A 14,004-nucleotide genomic window follows, 5' to 3' on the forward strand; every position below is an offset into this window, starting at 1 on the left:
CATATGAGAGAAATCTAAAGCAATCCAAATTGTTGTGAGAGAAAAATAGCTGTTTGATGAATTTTATGAGATACAATGCCCAGAGATTTCTGTTAACTTAGCTTCCTATTTCCAATAAATTTTAATGTTAAAGTTTTTATTGATACTATTATTTGGTATCTGGACCCTGAAAGAAATACATTGAAACTTAATCATTAGGATGATCATGTTAGGAGATGAGGCCTTTTAGGGCCCTTATGAAAGAGACTCTGGATCCCGCACAGATCAGGTGTAGCACAGATAAACCCAGCAGTGTGTCTTGTGGGCCTCAGCAGACACTGCATCTGCCACCACTTTGATCATGGACTAACTAGCTTCCAGAACTATGAGAAATACATTTTTCGTCTTTTATTTTCTGTCAGCAATAGGGCTTGAACTCAGGGTTTGGGGACGGTCTCTGCGTTTTTTCACTCAAGGCTTAGGCTCTACCACTTTGAGCCTCAGCTCCACTTCTGGTTTTCTGGTGGTGAATTGGAGATAAGAGTCTCACAGGCTTATGATTAAAAAAGCTCATGTGCGGGCTGGGGATATAGCCTAGTGGCAAGAGTGCCTGCCTCGGATACACGAGGCCCTAGGTTCGATTCCCCAGCACCACATATACAGAAAACGGCCAGAAGCGGCGCTGTGGCTCAAGTGGCAGAGTGCTAGCCTTGAGCAGGAAGAAGCCAGGGACAGTGCTCAGGCCCTGAGTCCAAGGCCCAGGACTGGCCAAAAAAAAAAAAAAAAGCTCATGTGCCAAGGGCCATAGGACTTGAAGAAGAAGGACTCATCCTTGGCTGACCTGGTGATAGAAATATGAGGGAGGAGGATGGGTTAAAGAATGAGTGAAGTAGACACTGGTGATTGGCTTAGTTGAGGTTCCACAGGAAAAAAAACATGCTTTAAGGGCCAAGTATGGTTGGGAGATGGTGGGAATTGGGAAGGGCAGGTTGATAATTGATGACATACTACATTGTGAAACCATTTTATGACTAACTAATGTTTACCAAGCACCTTCTTTTGTTAATAAGTCACTTTCATTTTTGTTGTTATAAAAATGTCTTCTTTAATGCCCTTGGTGATGATCTTCTCTGTGAAGGAAATAAAAGAACCTATATTAATGGTTCCTTGTTCTTCCTGGTTCCTGGGAGCCAGCTTTTATTTCACAAAAGCATGAGAAATCCTTGCATCCTCAGCACTGTACTTCACCCTTCAAGAGGTGAAGCAAATAGCAGCTATCTTGAGCTGCAAGTTCCCCATCCAGCTAGACAAGGGCTGGCTTTGAATGTACCTTCTCCTGGGTAGATTTGTCAGTTATCATCCTAGCTACCTTTTCAACAAGTTCTTCTTTGTATGTATCACAGAGTAACAGTATGAAGTCAGTGAAGCCAAGCAGTATGTATGGTTTATCCATCTAGAAACATTGATTCATAGGTTCTGACATCTCTCATAGGTCCTTGACTACATGATGTTTGGAGTTGTTTCTCTCCTGTGAAATGGGTAGGCAATAAAGAAGTTCATAATTCTTATAGGAAAATCTCTCTCTAAACTGTAGCCATGCCTAAGGATGCCTGTTCTCTTCTTCCAAATGAAATACAAGGCCTTCTGTTCTTGGTCTTTTAGAGGCATTCTGAGATATTCCTGTGCTCATCAGAAAGCTGTTCTCCTTCCTCATAATCTATCAAAATCAGATTCCTGAGCCTTACTCCTTCTTCACTAAATCAAACTCTTCAAGGGTGTACCCCAGGTGCAGGTGTATTCCAGCATACCTATCAGTGCTTTCTGGGGTAGCTTGGCTCTCAGCATTTCATAACCATTCAAAGGAGTGACAGTCTTTACCTACTGAGACATCTGAAGCTTTCAAGAGAAGCCCAGAACAGGAATAGGCGCCATGGATATTCATGGGCATGGTGATGGACATATGTCATCCAACTATAGCAGGAAGCCTAAGAATATCCAAAAAAAAAAAAAAAAAAAACGAGCCAAGCATACTAATGAACAATGGTAATCCCAGCACCCAGCACTCAGGAGGTAGAAACAGAAAAGTCATGTACTCAAAGCCAGCCTAAACTACATAGCAAGTTCCAGGCAAGCCTGGGTTATATAGCAAGACCCTACCTCAATAAAATTAGTTAAGATGCTTTGAAAATACACACACACACACACATGCACGCACGCGCACACACACACACACACACCCATAACAAAGGCATATGTTTTGAAACAATAGGGAGGCACACATGGCATAGACTTAGAAAGCCAACAACAGTTTTTTTGTGAGGAAGTAGACTTCATTGTCAAATACAGCAAGCCTGTGCCGTGATTCACTTAAAAGTCAATCAAGTGGGAACCTTAGTGTTTCCATTATATGTATTTCAAATGTTAAGTAGGCACACATAGCTATAATATTGGACTGAACGAATGCCATAAACATTATTGGAGGAACTTTTACCTTTGACTTCCTTGGTCAAACAAGTCTAGCAGCCTCCTGCTTTAAAAACTACATTTTATTGTAACAGCCGCACTTCATCTCTTATAGGCCCTCAGTGGTTGCTTTGCTGTAAGAAGAGTTGAGTTATTCCAACAGAATGTATAGCCCACAAACCCTAAAACATTTATGATCTGGCTTCATGTAATATAAAGGCATTTGTGAGAAAATACTGTGTTGCTGGCTCTATGTAGAGAGAAGGGTGGTGCTGCTGTCCCAGCATGCACATAGACAGCTGCTGCTGTATTACCTCTTCTATGTCTCTCTACCTGTGGCTTTAAGACAGCAATCTTCTCGTCTAGACAAATTGGATCAGGTCCAAGGAAGAGCAGCTATGTTGGTGAAGCAACTATGTCCTCAGAGGCACTGTTGACATTGTTGATGTAATTCTGCATTGGGGTAGAAGCTGGAAGAAAGACAGGGCTCATAAAATCTGCTACTTCCTTCTTTGTGGTGATATGTATACAAACACGTGGTTTAACTTGTGCTGTTGAAACTCACATCATGTGAAAACCTCACCTGCTTATTGATGCAGTCATTTCAGCTCAGTAGTTCTTATATTTTATGATATGTGACTAATAGACAATCAGACGTCCCAAATGGCCATGTTTCTACTAGGTTATATGTTAATAGAATTTCATTAAGGTGTACATCATAACATTAGCCTTAAAAAAATAAGTTCTATTATCAAATGGAATTTGAGTATATCTTAAAAACTTCAAGAGTCCTTCTCAGTATCTGATATCCTAAGTAGATTACAAGTTTAAAAATCTTGTGCTTTTTTTTAATGCTTTTTCAGACTAGATACAAATAAAATAGCCCTAAAAACTATATGTAAAATATGTGATCAGCAACCATCCAGAGTACTAGCATTGAGAGGCCACAGGACTAGCCCTGGATTCAATCACCAGCACATTAATTATTTATTTAATAATTAATTCCTGACTACTATCAGCCCCACGCCAACTAAAATATAGCAGTCACAGGATATGCCATATTCCACAAGAGGTACTTCATACATTATTTCTAATTTTTTTTTTTTGGCAGCTTCAGAAAATCTTATCTTTACTTCTCAGGAAAGCAGAGGCTCAAAGTTGAACATGTTTCTCAAGTTTCCACATTTAGTGGTGACAGAGCAGAGGTTCCAGTCAGGCCTGTGTTACTCCCAGCATTCTTTCCCTTCATCTCTTGGCTATTTTTATACGTACTAATTTTTCATATAGGATAATTGAAAGAATTAGAGCTCAAGTGTGAATTTTTCTAAGTCTAGTCTGGATTTTGTCATCTGTTTTCTTTGTGATTTTTATCAATGATACTAAAAAGTTCCTCTTTTAAAAAAATGGTTTAACAAATCAGTTGTTTTTTGTACTCCTTAGCATTTAACTCAATTTCTAAATCTTCTAGATTTGAGTGTTGATTTTCTCCATATTCTGATTTTTTAGAAAAAATAACTGCTTTCAATGTAAAGCCATTACTATTTATGGGCTGACATATTTGCCCACACAGTGACCTATTATTTTTGTGTTGGTTGGCTTTTCTGGACAGAAAATGACCAAGTAAGTATTTTTAAAATCTTCTTCTGTTGTTTCAGATTTGATGGGAACTTTAACACTAATGTATCCAGAACAATTAGTTGTGATCGGCTTTCTACTACTGTTAATAGCCGAGCCTTCAATCCAGGACGAGATTTAAATTCAGGTAAGTAATGAAAAATGAACCACCATGTGTAAATTGAATAAATGTATGGCCTTATTTGTTTATTCATCCCTTCATTTATGTGTTAATGGACTGGAGTTTGAAATCAGAGCCTCCTGTTTGCTAAGCCCAGTTCAGTCATGTTTCTTTTTCTATAAGTTTTCAAGAAGACTATCATATACTTAAAACTGGGTATGTTTTTTTCTGGAAAGTTAACCCCCAATGAAGAAAGAAAAGAAAGCTGGCATACATCTATATGCAGCTATAAACACCACCTACCAAGTAACTTGGTAGGCTCTTTAATTCATCTTGTTATTTGTAAGGAGTGTTACCTTTGGATTGCTAAAGGTTGGTTAGAGACCACATTATTATTGCAACAACAGGTATTAGATTTTTATTTACTTTCTCTATTTGTAATTTCAAATTTGTTTTGTGGGTTTTCTGAATACCACAAAAGTTTATTAAGTTCACACTTAGATACTGTAACACTGTACATGAGGGTTGAACTTGCTTCCTTGTCTTACTATAACTCATCTACAGGCAGTTATAATATGTACTACGTCATAGCATCCAAGTCATATTGTCTCTATGCTCTCTTGCCTCAGACTTCCACTCCATACTTGTTTTTCAGTTTGTCTTATGTATACTCATTGACTAATGGATCTCAACACTTAAAGGCTTCACTGACTAACAGATGGAAGAATTTTTAGAAGTAATATATGTCGCTTTGATTTTCTGGTCCTCAGCCTTCCCTTATTCCTGGGAAATTAAAGCATGTATCTAATCTTTAAGTGTTAAGCATTTTATTCCCAAAGCCAAGGACGACTGTGGACACATTAAACTCAAGAGACAAGTTAGAAGCCTAGAATATGTACTTGTGAGTCCTCATCCAGACCCTGTCTGGGTGGGGGGGGGGGGGTGGGTGAAATTGTTGCCTTTGGGAATTATGCACACAAACTAGGCAATCAATCTGTTGGATCTGGAGAGAAAGAACTGTTAGCTTTAGGTTTCTTAGGGATAATAAAATTTTAGCTGTAGACAAATGATTCAATCTAAATCTGCCAGGCATATTCTCTGGACATAAATACATGTATATGATTCAGTCTTTTTTTTTTTTTTTTTTTTTTGCCAGTCCTGGGGCTTGGACTCAGGGCCTGAGCACTGTCCCTGGCTTCTTTTTGCTCAAGGCTAGCACTCTGCCACTTGAGCCACAGCGCCCCTTCTGGCCATTTTCTGTATATGTGGTGCTGGGGAATCGAACCCAGGGCCTCATGTATATGAGGCAGGCACTCTTGCCACTAGGCCATATCCCCAGCCCCCCCCCCCTTTTTTTTTTGAATGATCAGAGAACTTGGGAGTCTTCTAGAGCAGGTGAGGTTTACTACTAGAAAGGAAGTTAAATGACAGTGTTTTCCATTTAAAAAGTAACAGGAGAGAACAGATAGGACATGAAATGGTAAGAATATTAGTTATGGAAGATTTCATAGCTAGCAGAAGGTGTAGAGCTAGTACTTGATTCCTCAGAGTCTCAAAATGTATTTTCCTTCTTCAAAAGTGCTTAGTAACACAAGACATGTTGTTGTGCATGAAGACTTCAGGTTGAAATAGAAATCTTTGAATAGAATTAAGTTTAAGTGCTTCCCCCCAAAATACGACATTGTGTATAGTTAAGGATTTTATAATTCATGCTAACCTGTGAGGGATCAATTTGACTTAATAAAGAAAAACCCTGCATTACTCATTTATATAAGATTGAGAGGACCACTTAAGTTTAACAGTTATCTTTTTGGCTGTCATGGGACCTGGGCACTGTCCCTGAGATACTTTTTGCTCAAAACTGGCACTCTACAACTTGAGTTACAGTGCACTTCTGGCTTTTGGGGTGTTTAGTTGGTGATAAGAGTCTCATGGAATTTTCTTCTGTGCTTGTTTCTAATTGTGATCCTCAGATCTCATCCTTCTGAGTAGCTAGAATTCCAGGTATGAGCCACAAGTGCCCAACTAACAGTTAACTTTTACTAGTTGAAGAGTGGAGTACTTTCAAGTTTCTTATTTACTTAGTTTTAAACTAAGAATAGATTGTTCTTCTAAACAGGAGTGGGGGGAAAAAGGAATTATAAACTACAGTAGTTCCTGATTATCCATAGATTAGTCCTAGGTTCCCCTCTGTGGATGACTGAATCTGGAGATACTCAAGCCCCTATAAAAATGGCACAATATTTGCATACATCTTTCCACAAGCTTTAAGTCATCTCTAAATTACTGTTAATACCTAATGTTAGAAAAATGTGAAGTAAATTATTACATTGTATTGTCTAATTGTATTGTTTAGTGGTATTGCTTAATTGTACCTGTTCAGCACAGACTTAATTTCTTTCCAGGGTGATTTTCATTTTAGGATGGCTTAATCCACAGAGGTGGAAGGCTGACTATTTTCAAATGCAATTTTAACTCTTTTTGGTTAGGTAGTAACTTTCTTATATATTTTTGGTAAGAGAACCTCAGTCTGGCGTTGAGCTTCTATTGGAAGCTCTGCGAATAAGAAATGGCAGACTGGTCAGTGAGGGTGGTACATGCTCACCTGGGATCCAGAGTGATGCTTTCCTGCTCTGACCCAGACCACATACCTCAGTGGGTAGACCAGAACCTAGAGGAGCTGGAAACTGCCACAGCCATGACCTGGTCCTCATTTCTTTATTTGATGTCTGTCCATTGTTCCTGTTAATAAGCACATGGCTGGTCTATAGCTACATCATTGGTAGCAGTTGTAATGCTTTACTCTTAGTGAATACTGAAGTGCTTTTTCCAAGTTATAGCCTCCTATCTGCTAACTGGAATAAATACATACATAGAATTTGTTCAGCAGTTATTTATTAAGCACTTCCTATATGGTAAATACTCGTTCTGAAGCTATAAATAAAACGGTACTTATGATGAGGGGGTTGAGCCTTACAGATTTTAAGCAAGTGCATATGCAATTCCAGATGAAGATGTAGTACTCTATTTCAATGTGTGCATGAGCATCACCTCCCTTCTGAATGGATTAGTAACAATGATCAAAGTTCTTGAGACCACAAGTTCAATTTCTCTTCTGTGCACAGGATGCTTTCTACATGTAAACAGGTAACAAGAAGGCCTCTCAATAGCCTTCTATCACTTATAAACTATTCATTCTGGTATTCTATTAGAGCACCACACAATGGATGACAACAATGCTATCAAAGAGCAGCAACTGCGAAATGAGGCATAGTGGATAATATTGGTTGGGATTTGGGGACAGGAAGAAGAGAAAAAGTTTCTATTTTAAAATAGAAGCTCACTTGGTGAGATGTGAATATGTCAGAGCTATAAATCATGAAGATTCCTGGAAGAAATGTATTCCAGGCAAAAGTCTTGGGGTGGTAGAATATTTGGTGTGCTCTGAAACTGTAAGAAGACCACTGTGGCTGTGACTGGATGAATAGGAAGTAGGGGCAGGTGTGTTTGTGTGTGAGATTAGGTCAGAAAGGTAATCGGGAACCAGGTCATGGAAAGTATTACTTTACTGTCCATTGGAAGGATTTCAGCTTTTGCTCTGAGTGCAATAGAGCATTTCCATGGGGGTCAACTTATGCTACTTTTGTAAGAGTAGATTGTGGTATTCAGTAGACACCCAATTAGAAAAACATCACGTATGCTTATATATGCATGTCTACAGTGCAGGGACCGAGCCAGATGTAAATGTGAGCTGCATTCAGTCTAGGTAGCATTGGCACACAAGTGATCAGAGGGTATTTTGCCTTGTTGAGAGCACTGAGAGAACAGGAGAAGAATTAGAAGGCATAGTCAGTATGGTAGGCGATCTCCCTGAAGGCAAGTGATGCAGTACTTCCAGCAGAAGGTCAGCTGTGTTAAGAAGGTGCAGTAGGAGGATTAAATGCCTGATCATGTGGTCATCATTGATGAGCTTGGAGAGGATCATTCAGTGGAATAGTAGATAAGAGTGAAAGACTGATCCTGAAAGTGAAATCAAGCTGTTGAAATGAAGCAATTATTTTGAAACAGTGAGCACATACACTCTTAAGGATTGCTTGAAGAAAGCCTGGAGGAATTATAGCATGTATATGTGTATGTTTGAAGGAATGCAAGAAAGGAAAGCTAGTGACACGGTAGCCATTTCCTTGATGAAGTAGGACATAGGGGGTGTCACAAGAGGCAAGGTAATTCATCTATAGTAACAGGAATAAGTGAGGAAATGTGAGTAGAGATGTCAGATGTATCCGAGAATTTCAATGCTGAGGTTTTGGAGTAAAATTTAGCTAGTAGGAGAAGGAAGAGAAAGGGGATAAGAAAGGACTACACTATACATCTAGAGATTGTGGGTCACTTAGCACACTTGTCTAGTGTGTGAAAAGAAAAATCAGTGGGTTGATCCCCATCACCCAAATAGTAAATAAAAATTAAAAGCTATACATAATGCTGCTTTATTTCAATGTTTATTGTTAAGGTTAATAAGCTAGGTAAAAGAATTTTAAAACTGTTAGGGATGGCAGAACTCAGTAGACTATAGTTAAAGAGTAAGATCTTGATTTCTGATATTTCTAAGTCCATGTCTCAAAGTGTAACCTACAACCTATCAAGAGTTATTCTCAGCAGAGTTGACTTAGCTGGATTTATATGCCACTTTTGGCCATCTTTAGGTATTTAAGAACTGGCTTGCTTGCAATTGAAGTTTTGTGACATTCTGCCGGGCAGTGGCTGCATCCCAAAGTCCACATCCTAGAGCAGTTATTTGTAACATGAGAAGAGTGGTAGATGGGGTAATGTGACCTCAGAATCCGCCCCCTCCCCGCCCCCAGCCTTTTCCTCCTCCCTCAGCTCATGCCCCTTCTGAGAGCAAAATTAATGCACTCTGTAGGCTATCACATGTCTGATATTTACATCTGTAAGATGTCCAGCCCCAGGCTCTTTCAGACTGTATATAATCCATCAATGGACCCCTAATTGATAACACAGTTTCAGATTGCCTTTCAGACTAGCTGGAAACAGACTCACATAAATTATAAACTGTTCTTAGATTCATTTATCCAAAACTAGGTCATGTGTCCATCCATCCAACACACGTGTACTTTCTTTTTTTTTTTTTTTTTTTGGTTCACTTTAAATCACCATCCCCTAACCCCCCACGCCTCACTAGATCTGTACTTTCTAAATTGACTCCTTATCCCTGATTCCATTTAAATAACTAAAATTTGACAGCACATGTGTTATATTATGGTGCTGGTAATGTTTTGCTCAGGTTCTTTCCCTGCTTTTATTCTAAGTTTCTCATTCTTTGGTGTGTTTTTTTTCCCCCTTCTTTTTCTTTCAAATTTCCTGCTGTGCTATTTTCTTGAGCATGCCTTGATCCCTAAAGAGAGTTTATTTGAAAGAGTCCAAGAAAAGTTGCCTTCTGCTCTCTTGAGTTATGTAATTGAGGTGAGAGTAGGAGTTAGTCTTTCTTGCTGAAAGGAAAAGCGTCTAACTTTCTTTATTGTGTTTGATTGAAAGAGCATTTGAAGTTGGAAACTTCAGTCTTGGTGATGTTGCAGTCTTCATTGAGATACAGATTCACGGGGTGTGAGGGGCATTGGGAAGTCATGTTACAGAGGTAAATGGTACAGGATGTGCAGGTGGGCGCCGGAGGCTGCATACTGTTCTGTGTTTCAGTGTCTTCTTCACTTCCTTCTGTGGGAATGGCCATGTCTTCCTACATGAGATAGATTTTTCCAAAATATACAGTCCCCAGATTACAGTGATTCAATTTTTTAAAAAATGTTCTTTAAAAAATTAAGTTTTTAAAGATATTTTTAATATTCATATTTGATCATGCAAAGGTTTCTACTCATTCTATAGAAACAGTCCTTTGAATTTTGGTCTTGTTCTGGGGTAGCTGTTTGTATCCACAAACAGGGCAGCAGCTTTGAACCATCACTCAATCATAAAAGCAGACAGACAGTAGAGACTCTATGTCATTCTTAGTTCCTAATCTAGTAGTGTATGCAGGGCATATTAAATGCACCCTTGACTTTATTATATTTCTGATCTATGATGATTTTATCAGGATGTAAACCCATTGTAAATTATGGATCAAACTGTACAATGAAAATTATCTGTTTGATGTTAGCAACATTCTCCTAGTAACAGTACAATGAAAAGGCACAGTCTAAAACAGAAGAAGAAAAATCAACCACACTAGGAATTTCTGCTCCTTTTTATGCTCCATCCCTCCAGCATTATTAGGGTCATTGAAGCTATGGTAGTTACTTACATAGCATCTAAAAACAATTCAGTCACTTCAAAATCTAGATTCTTCAGCCAGATTCTTGGTTCAGTTTATATGTCCATCTACTTATACATATATGTATACATGCAAATTAAGTATCAAAACAGGGTTGTGTTTTTTTTTTTTTTAACTCTACTTTTCCTTTCAAATTGCTAATTTAAAGTCTGGTCTGGGGCTGGGGATATAGCCTAGTGGCAAGAGTGCCTGCCTCGGACACACGAGGCCCTAGGTTCGATTCCCCAGCACCACATATACAGAAAACGGCCAGAAGCGGCGCTGTGGCTCAAGTGGCAGAGTGCTAGCCTTGAGCGGGAAGAAGCCAGGGACAGTGCTCAGGCCCTGAGTCCAAGGCCCAGGACTGGCCAAAAAAAAAAAAAAAGTCTGGTCTGTATTATACTTTAAAATCAAACCTATTAATTTGTGATTATTTTGTGATCCACATGCTATATATTTTTATATGATCATAGTAAATATAGCTTGTTAGCACATAACATATGGTAATTATATATGGGCATAATGGATACAGCCTGCTTTTTGTAACTTAGCAAATATATATACTTCCATATCATTGTACTGATGATTATGTAAATTAATTAAGCAATCAAGTCCAAAACTTAGGTGCTCTTGTTTATTCCTCATTAAAAATATTGAATAAGGTTCTCCATTTCTACTTGGCCATTTTGTAGCTTTTTTTTGTTTTTTAAGAGTTGGGTTATTTGGGCGGGGGGGTGGTGGGGGTCTTTTCATTTCTTTATTTTTTTCCCATTCCTGGGGCTTGGACTCAGGGCCTGAGCATTGTCCCTGTCTTCCATTTGTTCAAGGCTAGCACTCTACCACTTGAGCCACAGCACCACTTCCAGCTTTTTCTGTTTATGTGGTGCTGAGGAATAGAACCCAGGGCTTTGTGCATGCTAGGCAAGCACTCTACCGCTAAGCCACATTCCCAGCCCCTATTTTTAAATTTTTAAAAATCATCATTAAATAGATGTACAAAGGACATTTTGTAGCTGTTGTCTACAAATCTTATTTTTGTAAAGTTGTCATCTCTTGGGTTTTACTAAATTATTTTCTGTCATTCTTTTTCCCAAATATCTGGATATTTCTTCACTGTTTGTATCCTCTGGGATTGTATACTGTAGAGAGAGAAGGGAGAGCAATAGGACCTTTACAGTTTTATTTCCCTGGGCCCATGAATGAATAAAAAAAAAATAGTGTACTCATGTATGCCTGCTTGCACACCAATCCTGAGACTTGAACTTGGGCCTGGGAGCTGTCCCTGAGCTTCTTTTTGCTCAAGGCCAGTGTTCTACAACTTGAGCCACAGTACCACTTCCAACCCTTTTTTTTTTTTTTTTTTTTTGCCAGTTGGACTCAGGGCCTGAGCACTGTCCCTGGCTTCTTTTTGCTCAAGGCTAGCACTCTGCCGCTTGAGCCACAGCGCCACTTCTGGCCATTTTCTGTATATGTGGTGCTGGGGAATTGAACCCAGGGCCTCATGTATACGAGGCAAGCACTCTTGCCACTAGGCCATATCCCCAGCCCCTTTTCTGAGTATTTTGTTGGAGATAAGCGTCTCATAACTTTTCTTGCCAGGTCTGGCTTCAAAGTGCAATCCTCAGATCTCAGCCTCCTAGGGTTACAGCCTCCTAGGGTTACTTGTGAACCACAAGTGGCCTTTCTACACCTAATATTTTTTGCATTATATAAGTAACTTGGGGCTGGGAATATGGCCTAGTGGTAAAGTGCTTGCCTCGTATACATGAAGCCCTCGGTTCGATTCCTCAGCACCACATATACAGAAAACAGCCAGAAGTGGTGCTGTGGCTCAAGTGGCAGAGTGCTAGCCTTGAGCAAAAAGAAGCAAGGGACAGTGCTCAGGCCCTGAGTTCAAGGCCCAGGACTGGCAAAAAACAAAACAAAACAAAACAAAAAACAATAAGTAACTTAAAATGGACATAAAGAGCCCTGGACATAGAACAGAATCAGAGATTTAAGATTGTCTTTTCCTTCATATTAGACTATTACAAATATAAGGAAATAGGAAAGGATTATTGGTTATACATAGAGCAAGTGTGGTCACCTGTCATAATACTTCATGGTCTGGGTACAATTCAGGGTTCCAGCCCTAAGTCACTTTTCCTTTTCTCAACTGAAATACTGTTAGCTGTCAAATGAGAATTATGCTAGCTCTTTAGTTGACCTCCACATTCTGGCTCTAGCTAACTATAATATACTTTCAAGATTAATCTCTCCATACCTTGGCTTCCTGCATAATAAATAAAACAGTTAGAGGACAGAACTGAGCTGTTAACCAGGCACTGTGGCTTTTGCCTATAGTCCTGCTACTCAGGAAGTTGAGATCTGAGGATCATGATTCAGAGCCAGCCCAGGCAGGAAAGTCCATGAAACTCTCATCTCCAATTAACCACCCCCAAAACCATATGTTGAGCTGTGACTCAAAGTGGTAGATTACTAGCCTTGAGCACAAAAGCTCAGGGACAGCACTCAAGCCCTGAGTTCAAGCCCCACATCTACCACCACCACCAACAACAACAAAAGAAATAACTACAATATTCTGTATGAAAGAATTAATAAAGCTCCTGGTATATGGTCAAGTACACCACATGCTTACAACTAACTCCAGCCTGCAGTAGTGTAAACAGAATTCAGAGGTCTCTGAATTCTGACCCCTTCTGAATACATGGTGAAGCAGTACTTAGGGTGTAACAATGAGTGAAACTGGAAAGGTATGGTAAATACAATGCCAGACATTTCATTTAGAGTCTAAATTTCATTTGCAGTCAGAAAAACAGAAAGCTTTTTTCCTCCTCTCCAAAATGCCTGCTATTTTGCAGACTTACTATTGAGACATGCTGTGTGAGTTCTGGTCTGTTGAGAAAGTATATGAATTGTCGTGTGTCTATGCCTTTGCATTTAGAACAGTTCCTGTATGTTCTCTTTGGAAATCTGTGGCATATGGGCTGAATAGTTTTGAGCTGGACAGCAGAAAAATTTAGAGCTCTTAAGGTAGGCAGCAACAAACTTTCTTCTTTTTGTCCCTTCCCCTGTTGGAAAATATTGTTCAGGGGGGGAAAAAAAGTCCCAACCCAGGTATAAGCAGTTTGTGATCCATCTCTTTCCTATTGCATTGAAGACAGGCAAGGAGTTTGAAGGAAATAGATGGTTTTGTTTTGACTGGAGTGGCCGATGACATAAGAGTCAGTTAGATGTGGATGGTGAAATCAGAAGGAAAACATCTGAGGACCAGGGAGTCTGGGGTCCATATGTTGAAATGATCCACAGAGAGTTGAATACACTGTATGCTGCTGGATCTTGAGAATAAATGGGAAGGAAAGGAAAGGAGAGGAGGAAGGCATGGTTTTTTCTCAGCTGCTTATCTGGCAATAGTTTATATGCTATTATGAAAGAAAAATAAGCCAATGGTTCTTGCAAAGTGTGGGTCTTTGCTTAGAATTCATATAGGAACTGCAAAGAAAAC

The 14,004-nt window shown here is 39.3% G+C and overlaps 1 protein-coding gene across 1 annotated transcript in view; it reads left to right on the forward strand.

Moving 5' to 3' along the window:
- Cachd1 (cache domain containing 1) overlaps window positions 1–14,004 on the forward strand; it is a 219,176-nt gene that overhangs the window by 134,776 nt on the left and 70,396 nt on the right. Inside the window, exon 4 of the mRNA XM_048351479.1 lies at window positions 4,098–4,204. Within this exon, the coding sequence (XP_048207436.1) occupies window positions 4,098–4,204 (107 nt within the window). The remainder of the gene's footprint in view (window positions 1–4,097; window positions 4,205–14,004) is intronic.

Source organism: Perognathus longimembris, chromosome 7 (assembly GCF_023159225.1).
Source record: "Perognathus longimembris pacificus isolate PPM17 chromosome 7, ASM2315922v1, whole genome shotgun sequence".
Lineage (NCBI taxonomy): Eukaryota > Metazoa > Chordata > Mammalia > Rodentia > Heteromyidae > Perognathus > Perognathus longimembris.